Source organism: Aulostomus chinensis, chromosome 13 (genome assembly GCF_037954235.1).
Source record: "Aulostomus chinensis isolate RoL2024-O1b breed Wild chromosome 13, RoL_Achi_v1.0, whole genome shotgun sequence".
Classification (NCBI taxonomy): domain Eukaryota; kingdom Metazoa; phylum Chordata; class Actinopteri; order Syngnathiformes; family Aulostomidae; genus Aulostomus; species Aulostomus chinensis.
Window position 1 is genome coordinate 10775437 of NC_141332.1, and position 20142 is coordinate 10795578.

A 20142-nucleotide genomic window follows, 5' to 3' on the forward strand; every position below is an offset into this window, starting at 1 on the left:
CATGTTGGTTCGGTGTTCCTTCACTTTTGAATAGATCCCCAACAGTGTCACCAGCAAAGCCCCTCCACACCATCACACCTCCTCCTCCATGCTTCACGGTGGGAACCATGAATGTAGAGACCATCCGTTCACCTTTTCTGTATCACACAAAGACACAGTGGAAGGAACCAAAGATCTCAGATGTGGACTCATCAGACCAAAGCCCAGATTTCCACTGGTCCAATGTCCATTCCTTGTGTTTCTTGGCCCAAACAAATCTCTTCTGCTTGTTGCTTTTCCTCAGCAGTGGTTTCTTGGCAGCTGTTTGACCATCAAGGCCTGGTTGGCGCAGTCTCCTCTGAACAGTTGATGTAGAGACGTGTCTGCTACCAGAACTCTGTGTGGCTTTTATCTGGGCTCTAATCTGAGGTGCTGTTAACTTGTGATTTCTGAGGCTGGTGACTCAGATGAACTCATGCTCAGCAGCAGAGGAGACTCTTGGTCTTCTTTCCTGGGGAGGTCCTCATGTGAGCCTGTTTTGTTGTAGCACTTGATGGTTTTTGTGACTGCACTTTGGGACACATTCAAAGTTTTTTAATTTCCCAGACTGACTGACCTTCTTAAAGTAATGATGGACTGTCTTTCTCTTTATCAGCTGATTGGTTCTGGCCATGAACTCTAACAGTTGTCAAACAGGACTGTCAGCTGGGTACCAACCTGACTTCTACACAACACAACTGACTCTCCCAACCCTGTTAAGAAGGCAAGCAATTCCACAAATGAACCCTGACAAGGCCAACCTGAGAAGTGGAAACCATTTCAGGTGATGACATCATGAAGCTCTTTGAGAGAAGGCCAAGGGTTTGCAGCGCTGACAACAAAGCACGGGGTGGCTACTTTGAGGAATCGAAAATATAAAACATATTTACAGTTATTTAACATTTATTCTTTGCTATATAATTCCATAGATCTTGTTTCATATATTTGATGTCTTCAGAATGTATCTACAATGTAGAAAGTAGTAAAACTAAAGAAAAAACTTTGAGATGTGTATCCAAACTTTTGCCTGATTACATATTACACACACACACATATATAATACATACATATATCTATGTATATTTATATATGTATGTATATATGTCTATATGTGAGGAAAGACCGAAATGAATGCATAAATGAAATACAAAAAATAAAAACACAAATGTCCTCTTTCATTACAATGTATTTTTTTTCATTTATTATTATTGCCTGTCATTTTTCAGTATCTTGAGTCAAAAGAGGCGAATGTGATATTGGTATACATCATACATTTATTAGTGAACAACCCTCTCCAATCAGCCACAACAATAAAAAAAAAATATGATTGCACTACTTAGTAAAGCATAACTAGCAACTTTCATTTAAAAAAAGTACAAATTTTAAAAATTTCAAACAGTATACAGATGTATATATAATACACTGACTAGTTATGTTAAATGCTACAAACAAAATGATTCCAATGGAATGAAAAATTATAACATTAAGAACCATTTCCTATATGTAATATATATTAGTTGTTTTCTTCCCCCCTCCCCCAATACAAACATGGAAAAAAATGAGGTAACTGTAAATGTGCAAGTACCAAAGCAAAAATAAAATCTGCCTAAACACAGAACACATGCCCCTGGCTCTGTTGGCGGGTGGGTAGTCTGGCGTTCAGGCAAGGCCCCCGAGAGGCCAGGGAGAGTAAGAACAGTAAACCACTATCCCACCACAGCAAATTAAAGAAAAAAAAAAAAAAAACAACAAAAAACAAATCATTGGTAAACAATAAATGGCATCTACGCAGCAATCAATCACAAATCCTAAATAAATTTTAGCTGCTTATTGGAACACGTTTTTGCACCACACAAGCTGTGAGATTATTCAATAACTGTAACAGAAAGACTACAAGACTCTATTCTCAGTCGTCTTAAAAATGATTACCTAATGGGAGGTTCTTTTACTTCATAGGGTGGCTGGATATTGGCAATTAAATATTTTAAAATAAGAGCGCTAATATTAACATGAACCGTTATGTGAACAATACATTTTAAGATATTGATACACTGAGAGCGAGAGCCTGATAGGCAGGTACAGTACTACACTGGAATAAGGATGACAACACTTTATTTTTTAATCCCTTAAACTATAATGACTTTCACTGGGGTATTAGTAGAACATGCTTTAAGAATACATGGGATCCATGACAAACTATTGCATTCACGCGAGTGAGTTTTCATACCTAAAAGCAGAACATCTAGCACCGTTTCACTATGGCTTTTGATAAACTACAGTAGTTTCAGAGCATGTCATTTTCAGTCGTTAGGGCAAGAATAGTAACACAATGTATGTAAGAATTTCTGGATTCAAGACCAGTACTTTTTTCTTTTTTTTTTCCTACAAAATGAAGTTAGCGCAATAAAATCTTGTAGTCATTCAGTTCTATTACAAATATGTGCAGTACAATGCATGGCAGTTATCAGCTGAGCGTTAAGATCCAAACCTCCAGAACCCAAAGCCAACTAGAGCTAAAAATCACTTGGGATCTGGTTGACAAGCATGCATATTGTGCACCATTAAATAGGTCCCCACCAGATTTGAAGATATCCTCCATTATAACACACTTGACTTACTTCATTGGCTTTTTTTTTTTTTTTTGTCTTTTTTTTTGAAAGTCATGCAAACACCTTTGAAGTAGATTTGGGGGTGAATTAGGTAGGATAGTGTGCTCCGAGGCACGTTTTGGAAATGGGATCACAACCGCTATGTCTGAACATATAGTCTGAGTACAGGAACAGAAGTCAAACAGGTTTGAATAATACACTTGTAATGAGTTGCAGTGTACATCGCCTCTTTTCAGTGAATAACATATTTACTTTTTTTTCTTGCATGCCTGTCTTTAAATGACCTACTATTTCAGACAAAACAGAATATTATAGTTGATTACATTAAATCATTCATGGTCAGAGGAAAACAACCAAACTAAATTCAGATATACCCTTTTCATGGCATCCTTTCCATTTGAAATGGACCGTTGTCCTTTATTTTCATATACTGAGAGGCCCTGAGTGATTTTTTTTTAAACTTACAATATATGCCAGCGAATAGATATGTACACATAGGTTAATTCTCAAAGCTGTGGGTTTAACTTATTAAATGGCTTTTTTTTTTTCTTGAAGGTGGCACACACATCGAAAGACTCACATTCACTTAAGACACAAAAGTAAAGAAAAAGGCAAAGATCCCTTTACATGTCAAAGCAAAGGTTACGACTGCCTGTTAGTGCTTACGAGGGGCAGTTAAGAGAATCCAAAGTTCATTTGTTGCTCTTTTGTATCCCACCCCAAATGTATCCTTTTTTTTTTTTTTTTTTTAATTTCCTTTCTTTTAAGTGTGAACACAAGCAGGGAACTAGGTAACAGTGTTCCTACACTACTGAACACTCCAGCTGTGTGTGTGTGTGTGTGTGTAGTTTTAACACCGTCCTGATCACTTTGGGATGTGGACAGCTGGCGGAGTGTCACCAGTGACTTCTACGAGGGTTTTTCAACATTCTTCTGTCTTAAAACGTTTATCTAAAAAGCATTCACACTGAAGCTATACATAAAGTTGCTCTTTTTAAACACCATGGCCTAAGACAATGACCTGACCAAGAATAGAACACATACCATACACGAACATTGTTAGTGCCCCAAACTGTTTCCTTCAATGGATTTTCTCTAGAAGATAAAACCAATAAATAAACCTTTTAAAATTGTATGCTTTTAAAACAAGTGAAAACGACACAGTATTCTCAGGATTAGTAATAGGTTTGTGCTTGTCAAGGTCAGAAGAAGGCAGATCTGAAATCTTGAAAAGGAGGCTATATCTGTATATTGGATTTGGCTCACAAAGAAAGAAATCAACAGCCTGGTCCTCCCAAAAGAGGAAGAAAATGTTCGTTTCAAACTCACCGCTCTCGGCACATATTGCTTTCTGCACAGGCCTCCAGAGCCCTACGACGTCAGCATCACATGAGGACTCGCCATCCTTTAGTCGCAGTCAGGGTGGAACCGCATGCTCCCTCTCGCTGCTTTCTGAATAAGCAAGCACGGCTTTTAATATCTTTGTCTCTTCTGTTTCTTAAATTTGATAATTTTGGTGGCAATGCTTGATTAAAATATTGCTAGTCTGAATCAACAGTTCATGCAAATCCTAGCATGCTGCCCTGTATCCAGTGGTTGCACAATGCATTGGCTCTGTGAACAGGATAGTCACTGACTCGCACGCACACACGCACGCACGCACGCACGCACACACACACACGGGAGCTCACGCACTTGCCAGAGGAACAATGCTGACGTACGTGGAGGATGGATGTGGCACTTGTGCAGGTATGCCAGATGACCTTGAAAAGATGCAGTCCATTAATTCAAGACTGCTTTTTTCCTCCTTTTTTTTTGTTTTGTTTTTTTTTGTTTTTAAACAGATCTGTGTTCCGTAGTGGAGTTTCTGGGGTAGCAGAACCCCACACCTGCCCCACCTCCCCCAAACAAAGTGTCCCATCGTTTGCAGTCCATAAACTCAGGCTGAACAGAATCTGCATATAACCACAGCAAGTCACACTTTCACAATAGCATTTGCAAATCTAAAACAAGAAAGGGGTAAAACCTTTTGAAGTCAGTTTGCCCAACACCTACACAAACATGCATCTATGATGGTCAGGTGTTGCCTCCAAACACAGATACCCATGTCCAGGGATTATTTTTCTGCTAATTGCACAAGGTGTCCAGCCCATCATCCTCCAGGCTCCAGGCTCACCTCCTCCACTGCAGGACTCCCACTAGTCATGAATACCACAACCAAATCCACTGAATGAAAATGAAACCCTGTAAACAAAAGCAGCAAATAATGCATTGTAGGGAAAATCTTTGGAATCTGCGACGAGGGGGGCAGAGAGAGCAGTGGCTGGCGACCCCAGCACTCTGGCTGCAGTAGGCAGTGGGTTTCATGAGACTCGGACAAATGAAGCACAGCAGAGGTACAACAGGCTCCAGAAACGATCCCGGATTGCTTATTATTTAGGAAGTGGCAGGAGTAGTGGGTTGGTAAGCTGTATTTACTGGAGGATGCAGGTCAGGTGGCAGGTGTCCCCAGCTCTGGGACAAGCTCTGGTGTGTGCAGCTTTCCAGTTCAGCACTCAGACATTTCTCACTCCACCTCCCGGTGAACATCTGACGCATCAGCTCGGCAGATAGGACAAGTTCGATTGGTCTGCGGGGTCAATGGAGAGGACATTAAGGCACATTTCCACTGTGGAATGGTGTTATTGTTAATACAATCTATTATCAACTTACCTTTAACCACTTATCCACACACTTGGCGTGGAATTCATGGTTACAAGGTAATACCCGAAGTAGCTGCCTACACTCAAAGTCACTAAAGCACACAACACACCTGAGGAAGAGAGATGAGACAGTTACCAGGACGTAGATATACTGATGTGGCCTGACAGTAGTGAGAGGATGAGGAAGAGGAAGAGGAGGGCTTACAGCGTTTGTTCAGATAGATGATTCTCTGAGTTGAATCTGTAGGACGGAAGTTGCTCTATGTCAGCCTTAGTGAGTCCCCGTGGTTTGGCTTCACCCAGCCTCTCTGCCAGATTCAGTAATGCCTGCAGAGATAAATGCAAGATTTATTATTTGTGTTATACATCCTTCATACAGCAAGGAACTTGTTTTTAGTCACACCTTCAATCCTAAGAGGTAGGGGCAGGACTAGAAAAGGTTTGCCGCTGAGCAGTGGTTGAATTTTGGGAGTTCCTCAATGGCTGCTGCTCTTTAAAAAGTGAATTAAAGCAAAGGAACATGGAGATTCAAAGGTCTCAAAACATAGCAGATTAACTGCAGGCAGCAGCTCAGGTCAAAAAGTGACAGCCGAATCAGGTTTGAACAGCTGCATGCGTCCACTGGTGGCTGCCGGTGTTGCGGTGCGTTCCACCTGCCTGCAGAGAACTGCACCACCTCACAGCAGAATGCACCTTGAAAGCAAGCCATACCATGGCATGACGTTACTGCTTCTGATCAATACAATCATCTGTCTTCGATTCATCAGTGCTGGTACACAATGTAAAAATCTACAGATAATCAATATTAAGAGTCATTAATGTTGCAATAGTGTCTGTAGTGAGCTGTAGGCTTGGAATTACTATGTCCCCTTGACTCGTCTCTCAGTGTTTATTGGGATGAATTTCGGGGTTTCATGTCTGTACATTGTTAGCCTCGAAAAACTTGTTTTGTCCAAAGAGCAAAAATGTGGAGTGTCAAATTCACTGTCAACCAACTAAAATAAATTCCTGATGATGTCAACCTTTGAAGGAATGAGTATTAAGGAGAGTAATACTGGGCTGAAATGACGTTTGCCACTACGCAGGCTCCTGCAGCCACTATTATTTCTGCTTGGGCCAATGATGCCAATTCCAGTGTGTGTTGATAAAAGGACTTGATTCATAACTGTCCAGTAACACAGTGCCAGAGTGGGTGCGCTTATTCAACAGAAGTTCAGTGACTTCAGGGACAATTATCAAATGAATTACCACCCGTATGTACTTATGTGCCTCAGTGATGATTCCAGCGCTTTCGCAACTAATATTGATGAGGCCATCCAAGAATCAAGAATCTACATTAGAGACACGCCGACCACCGCTGGGACAGAGGCTCACTGACACCGTCCAGCCAATGCGAGGCCTGACCAAGACTTGTTTTTCATGTACTGATTCATTTTGAGATTTTCAGCTGTTTTGCCTCAATGTACTCTTTTAGGTTAGTTGAGGAAAAGGTGTTTTTCATCATCAAATCAAAACATGTAAAAGTTGGTATTCTGCTGAAAATGGTGAAATGGCTCTCGCTAATGAAGTGCAGTTTCCTCAGCTTTTGACTGAAATGCAGGGTATTTTTTGATGAAAATGACAAACATTCGAGTGGTTGCAAAAAGAATTAAATATGAAAAAATGTCACTTCTTTTGTCAAACAAGAAGCTTCTTTTGATATGCTCCTGTTCTCACCTTGGTGAAACGAAATATTTTGACGGTGGAAAAATCGGTTTTTAGAACTGCTGATGGAAAGGTGGCAGGGAAAGGGTTAATCTGATGTCCACACTACTGTCATGTGAGTGAATGTGAACAGGGCTCTGGACTGCAACCAAAACGGACTCATATGCAGCCTTATTTTGGGAGCGTGCAAGCTAAATTTGTATCCAGTCACACTGTGTAAGTGAATGATCATTACTCTTTGGTAACATGGGAAGAGTCTTAGACATTTAAGATGAAAACAGTCTTTTAGTCCTTCACTTGCGCAGCCTCTCCCCTTCCTGCGCCCTCCTCTGTTTTGGAAACATGGGCACAGCTGCGATGAAGATTGTGAGTCCTCAGCACAGCACAAATTTCCACCGGCACATTTTGCCCACCCGGCTTTGCAAACTTGCTCAGATTCTGCTCGTCATTGTCTCTTGGTTTATGTGTTTGTAACGTATGCGTGCAGAGTACACGGTAATATTGTGACCTTTTCCATCTACCGTATTTTCCGCACTATAAGGCGCACCTAAAAGCCTTTAATTTTCTCAAAAACCGACAGTTATAATCCGATGCGCCTTATATATGGATCAATATTGGTTAATTGTGGCTACCGTAGTCAGGGGGCGTCGCCGAAGTAACAGTGGTAAAAACGGCAAAGGGGAATTCCAGTCCCACACCACTTGTGTGTGTATGAAGACCCCAGAATGACACCTTTCAAGAGACACGCTCGCGACGCAGAGTTCAAACTCAAGGCTATCAGTCACGCAGCTACCGGTACGTACGGTACCGTATTGTGAATGCACTAACTTCTTTTGGGAGTGAACGGAGTTGTCAGAACACTGGTTTGTATTCTATTAATAAAGTTTGACTAACTGACTTATCTGACTGTTTTGTGGACATTCCCTTTATCGCAGCTCCATCTAGTGGATATATAACGCAACCCCAGCCACTACAGTAGTTTCTATTCTATGCGCCTTATAATGCGGTGCGCCCTATATATGAAAACAGTTTTAAAATAGGCCATTCGTTAAAGGTGCGCCTTATAGTGTGGAAAATACGGTGTTTTGTGATTGGGAGTTTGCACCAGTGCTACCAATGGCAAAGTTAGCCTAGAGCCCTGGTGAAGGTAATCACTTTATCCTTGATGTAACATCAGGCTAGTAAATACAGGATGTTTGAATTACTAACATGAAGTTATGCCAAAGCTCAAAGAGGGACCTGGTTACACTTCCAGTGGTTTACAGAGGACGGAGCACTGGGAGCAAAGCTGCAGCTCTGTGACACAACAAGATGACACACGGCCTAATTTGTCAACCAACCTCATAGTTCTCCATCTCCACATCATCCACATCTAGGTCTAGACTGATGGCTGGGCCCACTGCTGTTGGAGGCACAGGAAGCATTGACCTATGCAGAGAGAGAGAGACAAACTGACTCAAACGTTCAGGTACTAATAAATATATGTGCTGACTTGTTGCTAAAGTTACTAATCTTTTCTCTCGTGCATCTTCAGCTCATTCAATTTGAAAAAGCAGAAATGCAAATGCCAGAATGCAGCAAACTGAAACCAGCTGCACAACTGGTAGAAAACTCTGTTGAATTTTTCCCATGCTGCTTTTTTATAATTGCCTTTAAGGTTTACCATCATTTATCTATTCCATACTAAAAATTGTATACAGTTTGGCATTCATTCTGGACAGCAAAGAAAGAATTTCATCTGTGCAGGGAAACGTGTTTATTTACTGTGCATATGACAATAAAACTTTGAAACTTGTTATGTTCTGGTAAATATGTGGTTCATACCTACAGAGAGAGAGACTGTGCTGCATGTACTCACAGGAAGTAAGGGAGGAAGCCTGGGTAGTAGGATGGAGGGGGCGGCGGCGGGGGAAGAGGCTGCTGTAACCGGTATCTCTGTCCACTCACTCGCCGGGGCAGCATGTGGGGATATGGCTGAGCAGACAAACACAAACATGATGAAGTCTGTTGTGTGGAAATGGTTAACATTATTAGAAGGAAATTGGTTCTGGGTGAATGGAAACAAATCAAAGTCTGTAATCATGTTAGTTATTTTCCACTGTATGTGTTCATGCAGGTGTTACAACGCTGTCTGGAGTGATCAGCAAACACGTGAAAACAATGTGATGTCATGAGAATAAGTAATTTCTGCTACTCAGAGCTTTACCATGCTGGTGAGAATCCATATTTTATCAGTCAGAATTGAGATCTTGATCTCCCCCCAAAAGGAAGGACAGCACTTGTTAAAAAACATTCTAAATGTTGGTTGAGGCAATAAATTACAAGTTGAATATTTAACAACGTCCCCCAAAATTTCCTAACAACGTTATGGTTAAAACAATTTCTTCTTCGGAGTAACTATAATACAGAATTAGGATCATCTTTCGAAATGATTAACATCCTTATAATATTCTTTAAATGTTATATTAAAAGATTTCTTTGACACCACAATGTGTGGCCACTGCTGTGGGAACGTTCCTGCAGTCATCAAATACACAGCGGCAACTCTGTTGCATACTCATCACTTGCTGATGCAGCTTAGAGGGTTTTTGGGTGAGTTTGTTTTGATGAATCTAGATCAGATTGTGATTTAGACTGTGCAGCACTACTGCACTGTTACCACCTGTACAATAATGAAGAGGTGGGAAGTAGGTTGTGATGCAACAGTCATACATGTCCTGTCACTTTCACAGGGAGAGAAAGCTGCTTTACCACTCCAAAGGGAAGCTCTTGATGCAGAGGCTCTTGAGGAAGATACTGTAGGGGCAGAGAAGGAGGCAGCGCTGGTGGGTGATGAGAGGGAGGGTAAGAAAAGCTCCCTAATGGGTGCTGGTCCCCTCTTAGGTCAACTTCATTCTCTACCCTCTGTAGAGGCTGAGAGGAGAAGGAAAGTTTGCTATTAGACCTGTCTGGTTACACCGCATTTTCACTGATAGACACATGTCAAATTTAGACTACTTACCATGCGTGGGTGCTGAGGCTGTAAAGGGACAAACTGGTTCAGAGGAGTAAGGTGTGGTGGCTGGTGGGGGGGTACTGACGGGGTCGGGTGCAATACAAAATGTTCGCTGGAGATCAGGGGTGGAAAGGCTTGATAAGACACTGGCATATGCTGCATGGTGCATGCCTGTATGAGCTGAGAAGAAAGAGGCAAAAAACAGGAAGGGGCAAATGTTTACGTAATACCATTTCCTGTTTAAAGATAACACTGATAGACAGCATCTGCCTATTTAAAACAAATTAGTTCCTCATATTGACGATGAGGCGGCATAATTAAAGCATGTTTTAAGCAAGTAATGAGCATATATGAAGTAATGCATTACATAAAACCACAGTACTGCCATGATCAAACAATCATCAGACTTCATTCTAATAACTGTTCTAACATAAACAATCCTGTACAGGAACAGCAGCAGCTGGGTTGCTAGGAATGAACAGTGATAGATAGCATGGCTGGTATGGTGTGCTACATGGATGCCACTGACATTTGGGCTCTTCCTTTTCAAACTCACAGGAGGAGGAAGGCAGCAGAGCAGAGAGAGCTGTCCGCTGAACATTACCGAGCATGCTGGGAGCTGCTGAGTGTTGCACCCTGGTAAGGGCTGCCCGGTGTGGATGGGAAATCCGTGGGTCGTCACCGTTGTAACAGTGTATGATATTGGAACCGATCCCTGGTGCATCTTTGGGGAAAAAAAACACAAGAAGAGGGAGATCTAACTCATATAACTGCCTTTATGTGTCCAATTCAAGTTCATCCAAACTAGAAACCCATTTTCTTTGCCACCAAGAGAGGCTTGTTCTGGTACCTGATCATGTAGATCCACCATGATGGGGCTCTGCTGAGGCAGATGGGCAGCAGGGTGAAGCATGCGTGGTAGTGTGCTGGTGTGGCTGTATTGTCTGGATTCATCTAAAGGAACCTGTTGGTGATGCTGGGAGAAAAGCAGATGATGGAAATTCTCATCCTGGACCACAGAAGTGTGCAGTAGAGGTCTGTCTCGTCTCCCCCACTGGCGTCTCACTGGTGGGCTGGAAGATCAAAACATGTACACTCATACATTTGAATATATGACAGAACTTTTTCAAGAATTGACAGAATAATCCTAAAGAACACAACTCAATTACTTGATGAAAGGTGTTGTCAGGCAGCATAACCATTCAAAATTCCTTTTCAATTTTACTTCTTATTGACAGTCATCTAAATCCAATATTTAGGATATTGGCTATCTTTAAAATCAACCATGTGGATCTGTCTGACCCCCAATCAAGACACCAATTAAATGCAATTCAATGTTGCATGTCAAAGTGTTAGATCATCAGCCTCACATCACGACCACAAGTGTCATGCCAAGCTAGTTCCCCCTGATAGAGATGGTTTGCCCGACCACAGGAGCGCTGCATGCATTAACGGCAGACAGCCCTAGCACTGTTACGATCCCACGCTTCTGTTTCTCCAAAGCAAATACAATCCCCCCCCCCCCCCCCCAAAAAACCCACATGGGTAGCTTGATTCACCCTTTACACTTCCAACTTTCATCAATGTGGTTTTGCAACTTACCACATGGCAGATTTTGAGTTAAATGCAACTGTTCTTAAGTAAATGTTATCAATACTTGTGTATAGCGCCACACTGAAAATGCATGTGTTCCCTCCTATAATTTGAAAATCTTGCAATGTGCCGTTGGGCTGATTATTTATTCAAGTTAGGAGGATGATGCATATTTTTTTTCATACTGTTGATTCAGGCTACCACAAATTGCAACCCCCCCCCCCCCCCCAAACAGATAATGCACTACAGTCAGGTGTCATATTTTGTGAAAAGTTCACATCATTTCTAATAACACAGATGAATACGGGGCAGTTTCCTCTGTCCTCGCCCAAGTTATGAAGGGGATGCATTAGGCCTGGGCGATATGGACTAAAAATAAAATCTCTGTATTTTTCACGAAAAATTTGATTCAAGATGTTTTTCCAATTTTTTTTTAAAGAAAACAAGAAGTACAAAGGACAGAGAGAACTCAAAACAAGTTCTGCTTTTATTTTATCAAAACTTAACTTTAGGAGTTTGTTGGTTATAGCGGTCTTGTTCCCCTTGCAAAGAGTTTCATTTCTCCCACTCGGCTGGAATCCTCTGTTTTAGTTGCTGAGATAAGTTCGATGTGCTGCTGTCTTTAGTTGCAATGGGTTTCAGACAACCTTCGCAGCATGCAGTCACTTGTTCAACGTCTGTCGCCGCAAACCCAAACCAGTTCCAAACCACTGATGATACTACTCCTTTCTTAGAAACAAACTTCTCGCTCTCATTAGCCATGTTGCCGCTATGCCTGCGCAAGAAACAAGGGGGAGGGGTGAGGGGGAAAGCTATGGAAGCTCCTGGGGGACAAAAGGTGCACCATAGCAACAGGAGTAAAAACTCAAATTTTTTTATTTTTTTTAAACTGTCCACAACAAAAAACTCAAATAATGGATAAAATCAATACATCGCCCAGGCCTAGGATACATGTTTTGTCAGTTTGCGTCAGGCTGCCACAAGTTGTGGAGGGATATACTTTTTGGGAGGATAAAAATGGATGGTAAATGGATGAAGGAATGAAAGGATAAAAGGATGACTTAAACTATCAATGTATTTTGTATTTATTTCAGAGAAGCAGAGAAGTGTAATGCAGCTAGCGCTGTCTTTCATTAATGTGTACCTGTGGCCGGGAACACAGTTTCAATCAGGAAAAACTACCTTGGCAGGACACCTGCACCAGCAATGGTACAGCTGTTAAGACAGGCTACATAAATGCAACGCCATCACTGGTGACAGGACACTATGACCAGTTTTTATATTCTTCTCAGGTGGGAAGTAATCACGTGGTCAGCTTAGTTTTAAAATCTGCTTAGATGTTTTCAAGTCCACTTGTACGACAACCTCAGAGGGAGAGACGCTCCAGTATCTAGAGGCCAGCACCACACTGCTGGAGGACCAGACCATACCAGGGTTTTTCTGACAGGACTGCACCCCTGCAGAGCCTGGTCTGAGCAGGCTGACTGTCAGACACTGCTGCAGTAAAAAAAAAAAAAAAAATTCCCAAAGGGAATTGGTACTGAGGGATAGCATTTGAAATTGTCACAATAAAAGCCACAGAATCAATGCGCAGGTCTGTTCTTGGTGAGATTCTCTAACATGAATAATGTTTTTGTTTATTAAATGAAACTAGAGTCAAAGTCAGAACATCCTCAAACTGCAGATCTGAAAGCAAACCACAATCCACATTGATCGTGTGCGGTCTAGTCTGTTTTGTTATGAAGACAGATACACAGATTGTTAATTCGGCGCATGGATGCCAGCAGATAAGGTAACTTGCGTCAAACACAGAAAAATATTTCAGGAGAAGTCCTTACCTTCTCCTGAGATGCACTGGGGTGTTGCAGGGCTCTCCAAGGAACCTCCTCTGGTTCAAGGGGGCTGTTGGTGGCAGCCTATTTACTGCTATTTCCCATGGTCGCATTGGTGACGTCGTGCAGACGGTTCACACTCTGGGAATGGAGACTGTACACTGGAGGCACTTGAATATTGCCTCTGATTGTCTTAACCCTGCAAAAACACAACATTTGACAAACTGAGAATTCTCATTTTTAACTCAGCAAAAACAAAGCATAACCAATGCTAAACTGTCGAGCTAGAAAATAAATCACCACCTATATGTGCAAAAAGAGAAAGAATTTTTTCATTACGCACGTACAGACAAGGGGAGGGCCACACCAGGTTTTCGACACACAACTTTGTTAAAAACGCTTCTGATTATTGGATTAAATCTACATTAATCAAATGTCCCAATAATTTGCAAAATATTCATGAAAATGAGACTATGGGACAGAAAATTGATCCGACAAATATTTCTGATATTATTTAAACCCCTACTTCCACCTCTTATCTCATCTCAGCTGACTGCTGCACTCATATTTAAACTGAAATTCATAGTAAGTGGTAGTCTCTCAAGTAGCTATTTATGCTGATTTTATATTTACAAGAAGACTCCCGCACACTGTCCAACCTGCAATAGTGTCTTTACTTGTTTAATTTTTGGTACCAGACCTTCCCCAGGTAAACAGTTTTGTGAATGGAAAAGCTGGTTTAAATAGGACAGTGATTACAAGCCAGAAACTAATGAAATTCCCGACATGCAAAAGAGCCCAACAGGATGTTGGAGACATTTAGAAGCAACAACAACAACAAAAAGCCACACAAAAGTATATTCATCACGTAAGTTGAAATCTAACTTTCTATATGGAAATACAATAGGAGAAACCTCGGATTTAACATTTACAACAGCACGTTATGTCTGTCAAAAGTGATAAATTACACTTCATAAGTTGGCCGCGTGGAAGGTCACAAAGTACCAGTTTACCTCGGTATGTTCATCTCAGAATTTGGAGTTTAAGACTGCATGAATTACTTAACCGTTCCACGAGTAGTTGTCTAAAAACGACCCAATTCAATGTATTTACTTGTGTTTGGGCGACAGTGTTATTAATGCGGTATAGAGGAGACAGCATAAATAGGGGTCGCTGTGGCCTGCCTGAACAAAAACATGAAAAGCCATGTGCTCCTAAGACAAAGCAACAACAAAAGATATGGTAGGGAAGCGGGACCGCGTCCATTCAAGAGGCCACTATGCTGTACCAGTTTTTTCCCCCAAAAGTATTGTGAATCTATTTGGAAATACAAAACTTCTAAAATGACAGACGTGACCGTTGTTGTAGCCGATGAATCCTTACTGCCAGGGGAAAAAATTCGACGTCCCTTGTTGAAGGAGAGCGGCTAACTTTAGCAAAGCTAAGCTAATGCTTTGTCCAGCATAGCTGGGCTCTAACGGGAACAGCTCGTCAGCCGTCAGTAGTCAAAACATTTAGTATTCTGGCACATTATAGCAATTATAACATATGTTATACCTAATGGAAACATGGCATAGCGTTGATAGGTTCATCTCGCCATGTCAGGTAACCAACATCACAGCTCAGAGCTTACTTTTTTCGTTACTTTGCGTGCTCGGTGACAAGGGGAGATGGCAGGTGTTTGAGCCTCCGAAACGTCGTGTCCCATCAAGTTCTCCTCGTCTGTTACCGCTTTTGTCCGTCAACTGCACGCACTGTAGTGTCAAGCTTACGTTACCTGATTACAAATCTGAAACTGTTAACTCCGACAGATATCCGACAAAGTGTCTGACAGAGCTACAGTTAGCTTGCAAACGTTAGCCAGCTAACACACGCACATAGCTGCTGCATAGGGATTACGGGCGCTGCAAATACCGTTCACCAGCCCATCCGTCAACGTCAGCGTTTACCTGAGCACAATACACCGTTAGACGTGAGAAAATACCGCGTTAGCATTCAGCGAAAGAAGAAAACACTCCTTGGCGCGTGTATGTTCCTTGAAATGCATTGTTATGACTAGGCCACGCCCCCGTCTCAGAGTGACCAATCAGCGTGCAGCAGACAGCAAGACGACCAGACTCCTGGCTATCAACCATAAGCACCTCTGTTGCTTCTGGTTTAATAACAAAACGCTCTATCAGAGCAATCTGGGTCAACGGAGAACATAACTTTTATGAACCCCATGTGTGAGCTAAAAAGTAAGCATACTTTTTGTACAACTTTCCATGTAGTTTTTTTTTTAATGTAAATGGAAGGATTTTGTACAGTGAAAGTAATTGTACAGAATCTATTTCCACTTTAAACGTCTACTTAACAGTGTTTCGCAGGGAAATATTGTATTAATTAACCCGGGGCAGCAAGTGCATCTAAATGACCACATCTAACTCAGAGAATAATTGTCACTTCATGACAGATGAGATGTAAAAATGATCATCTTTAACCAACACCAACCAGGAAACATTGCGAACTTTATACACATCCTTCCCAGTAATCTCCCTTTTCAGTTTCGACCAACCAACATTTCAATAAATCCACTGGTAACTATACTGATTTGTAAAAACATACCCTATACAGAAGGATGCTAGCCAGAGTCTGTTCTCATCGGAGGCCACAGTGTCCTACAGTTATGTAATATTGTACTTGGACGATCAAATGAGCAAACATCTTTTGCTCATCTGCTGTTGAATGCTTCTGCAACTATTTCGACCGGCGAATGCAGCTGCAAAATGTTGTATTCAATGTTACACAGGCAGGCTATCAATTATTAGTCCTCATATCCATCGCTATCGGGCCCTATTTATCCGGTAAGAGTTAATAAATGATATCCTCGCCTGATCTGAATAAAGCTATGAAGCATTTCTGGTCTCTGAACTGCATCCAAGACTGTGCACAATGTTAAGCCTAGTAAAGAGAGGAAGAGCGGTTTGCAACAGAGACTAATGTAAACATTACAACATCGCACTCGGTAGCAGCAAAACAAGGAGGGGCTGGAGCTAAATGACAACCCCTGCCCGTCTACCCATCTCCCGAGGAAAAGCACCCAAAACCTTCCAAATACACCCGAGATACGGTAACAGCGAGAGGAGCAAAGTGGTTACCTGATTGTTAATATGCAAACATGTGATCGCTGATATTTTCCTTGTAATGTTCACATCTCGTTAGGCTAAGTGCGGCATCCTCTGGTCAGCTGTTCCCGTGTGGAACATTCCGTGGGTTCCACCACTGCTTTGAAAAAGGTGCTAAACATTACGTCCTCGGTCATGAGTTCGCTCTGTCGGTGTGTAACGCGGCTTTAAGGCTTTGCGACCACCGAAAATATTTCCACACTGGCGTCTGTTCTCATTATGAAAAGGTAATCCAGCTCCATGGTTGTTTTGGGTTTCTGCAGTTCCCTGTTACACCCCCATTACTGCGTATTTCCACAGCAGAGAGCAGACGCCGCGCTGACATTTTTACCGTAATGGACAGAAAAAACTGTCGGTACTCCTCGAAAGTTCGGTGTCTCAACGAAAAGCGAAGTCAGTCCTTAATTCAAAATAGGGTGGCCCTCACTGTAAACGGCTACCGAAAACGAAACTCTATTTATCAAACCCAAAGCAGACTGCTCATACAAAATATCAATCATTCAACAAATGACATTTATAATAATAATTATAATTATAATAATAATTATAATTATTATTCTTTTTTAATTATTATTCACATGGAGTGAAATTAAAGTCTTAATCTCACTAAACTGCCACTACATGTCTCAGTAATATTTTTCAGTACACAATTATCCAAGAAAAAATATTTCATGATAAAGATATTGCAGTAACACTTTAGAACATTTCAACTAAAATTACTGTAATTCATCATTGATTGCAATTGTTGTCTGCTCTTTATCATCCCCACTTGATGGAAACTGGATTACACTGAGGAGTCTGTCTTAGACTATTAAAGTAACATATCAAATTAGCCCTACATTACTGCTAGTTACTAATAGAAAGTCCAAAAATCATCCATCCATCCATTTTCTATCACTTATGTTAAAGGGCGAGGGGCGGAGCCTATCCCAGCAGCCTTTGGCATGAAGGGGGTTCAACTGAATGGGTCACCAGTCCATCACAGGGCCAACACATAGAGACAGACAACCATTCACACTCACAGTCACACCTACAGTCAATTTAGAGTATCAATCAGCCTCATCCCCTCTTGATGTCTTTGGACTGTGAGAGGAAGCTGGAGTACCAGAGAGAACCCACACAGGAACAGGGAGAACATGCAGACTCCACATAGAAAAGCCCCAGGCTCGAGCTGGGGCTTGATGTCAGAGCCTTCTTGCTGCAGGGGCGACAGTGCTGACCACTGCACCACTGTGCCCCCCCCCCCCCCAAAAAAAAAACCCTCATAAAGTTGGCAAATAAATGGGAAAATGGGAAGTTTAGAGGACAAGCAAGGTTCTATTCTTCACTTTTCAACGTATGACCTTTGACATGATGTGTTGTCAGAGGTTATAACCGCTTATTTATGTACAGCTGCATCTCCTGTGACGCTCAGCAAAAGTTAGGTTTCTTTGCATATGTTTCTGTTTACTTGAAATACTTTGGCAGTTTACAACCTTCCCACCCATTTATTGTGCGTGTGTACTTCTTGATCAGGAGTGCCACTGGTGTGTTTCATACTGTAAGTCATAATCCAAAGTCAAAGTGGATAAGAAGAAAATATTACTGGGATGTCAGTCCAAAATATCCAGACTGACACTTGTCATGTTCTCCAATTAATGGCATTCATTTGGTTTATTTTCACATAGTTTTGGCTTGTTGCCTTCTCATGAAAGGTCAGATATTCAGTGAATGATTGCTTTATCATCGCGTCCATGTCTGGGGCTCTGTAAATTTGTAACAATTGTGGTGTATATCTGCTCTACAAAAGCGCCCTGAAATGAATTCTGTTGAACAGGTGCTATGATTGAATAAATTCCCCAACATAACCTCAGTTCCTCTGTGAATGCCATCTATCTAAGCTACATCTTGTACTATTAAACACGAAAGTTAAAGAAAATTAGCATGATAAAAGACACTATTTCACTGTTTTATTCTATTCTGGTTTTGTAATTTCATCAAAAATGTTCATTTTTAAATTAGGTTACAAATGACTCTGATGTATTTATCAACACATTTCTATTTTTCATAAGTAGCTCTAATACATTAATTTAGAGAGAATGCTCCCCTTTGGCCCCCTTAGATCTCTAGTTGTAGGAAGAGTGCTATGCATGTCACAAGTTCTGGTCCACAGAGTCACCATTTGTTTCATCGTTCCATCTCCATCCATCCACCCATTTTCTTCCGCTTATTCCTGTCAGGGGTCGTGGGGGGGCGGGGGGGGGGGGGGGGGGCTGGAGCCTATCCTTGTGGCTATGGGCAAAAGGCGGAGTTCACCCTGGAAAGGTCACCAGTCCATCGCAGGACCAACACATAGAGACAGACAACCATTCACACTCACAGTCACACCTACGGTCAATTTAGAGTATCAATCAGCCTCGTCCCCTCTTGATGTCTTTGGACTGTGGGAGGAAGCTGGAGTACCAGAGAGAACCCACACAGGAACAGGGAGAACATGGAGACTCACACAGAAAGATCCTGTGATGGAGCCGGGGCTCGAATCCAGAACCTTCTTGCTGTGAGGCCACAGTGCTAACCATTGTTTCATATGTGTATTGAAAACTAGTATGTATATACAATTTTATGACCCTCTCATTAAAGACAAAAAATTAAACAATATAGCAGCATGATGTCAAAGCAGATATTAGCTTTAGGTTTTATTGGCAGCACTACTGTGGTAAGGTGGTGGAAATCTGTTAATTTGAGAATTAGCAGAGTACCACAGTATTCTAGCTTCAAGGGAAAACAACACTTCTGACAAAAATTGTACAGAGAAAAATGGAAAAAACAGATCATTTTCTTTCTGCTTCTGTCATGATTTCTGTGAAAATTCCAAGCTAAATTCTAGCACATGAAAGCAGTACTACAAACTAAATATTGTGCAGAAACAGACATCGAGAGCTCAGAAAAGATAAGCCCTGATGTATTTGGTGGTCCCCTGACTTTTTCATGTGCTACCATTAGGTTAGCATTTGTTATTTTGCAGGAAATGTCCCAGAAGCTTTTGAAAATTATGAGAACAAAACTTTGGTAATGACATTTATCTCTGCCCAAAACTAAGAATGATTGTTTAAATGGTATTGTAGCCTACTGTAAGTGTTAGAATGACTCTATTCTAAGCTCTGGAAATCTAATGTCTGTAATAAATTTACATGAAATGAAGGGGCTTGGTGCCACAGCTTTTGTTTTGAGGCAAATATGCTTGATTATGAATGAAGCCAGTGGGCAAAGGAGAAATCCTCTCTTTGTGTCAGGCTCTTTAATTAGGAGGGCAGGCCAAAGGGGGAGTTGGGCTTTACTGGGAAGAGCTCGTTAGGGTCATCCGATGATGTTTGTGTGTCTGATAAAGACATCAGCCCAGTGATTGGTTCTAATGAGACACATTTTAATCAGCCACAGTGGGGTTTTCCTATTGGTCTGCTGAGTTTTGCCATGACAACCTTAGCACAAAGAGCAATTCAGAGACTGTAGGGGTCCTGGTATTGATGGTGACCCAGAATGGCACAG

The 20142-nt window shown here is 41.6% G+C and overlaps 1 protein-coding gene across 4 annotated transcripts; it reads right to left on the reverse strand.

Annotated features, from left to right (window-relative positions):
• Positions 1-1151: 1151 nt before the first annotated feature.
• Positions 1152-16927, reverse strand: rnf44 (ring finger protein 44). 4 transcript variants are annotated; one of them, XR_015119135.1, is made up of 12 exons: positions 15087-15532; positions 13460-13652; positions 10879-11101; positions 10585-10752; positions 10035-10208; positions 9785-9946; positions 8892-9007; positions 8374-8461; positions 5535-5656; positions 5340-5439; positions 5106-5256; positions 1154-4079 (listed from the first exon to the last, which is right to left on the reverse strand). XR_015119135.1 is itself a non-coding variant. In XM_086223141.1 (11 exons), the coding sequence occupies exons 2-11, from the start codon at positions 13564-13566 to the stop codon at positions 5194-5196; spliced, it is 1323 nt and encodes a 440-aa protein (XP_086079267.1). In that variant the 5' UTR covers positions 13567-13652; positions 16591-16927; the 3' UTR covers positions 1152-5193. The 4 variants fall into 4 exon arrangements, 3 of the variants coding, with proteins under 3 accessions (XP_086079267.1, XP_086079266.1, XP_086079268.1); XM_086223141.1 differs by lacking the exon at positions 15087-15532 and adding an exon at positions 16591-16927 and having other exon boundaries at positions 1152-5256; XM_086223140.1 differs by having other exon boundaries at positions 1152-5256.
• Between the last annotated feature and the right edge of the window lie 3215 nt (positions 16928-20142).

Bases quoted from the DNA above. Each gene is read 5' to 3' on its own strand.
- rnf44 (XM_086223141.1), bottom strand. From the start codon at position 13,566: ATGCGACCATGGGAAATAGCAGTAAATAGGCTGCCACCAACAGCCCCC. The intron at 10,209-10,584 runs GTGAGTTTGAAA...CTTTCTTCTCAG, and splicing joins TCTGCTGCCTTCCTCCTCCT to CTCATACAGGCATGCACCAT. The intron at 5,257-5,339 runs GTAAGTTGATAA...TTGACCCCGCAG, and splicing joins GTGTGGATAAGTGGTTAAAG to ACCAATCGAACTTGTCCTAT.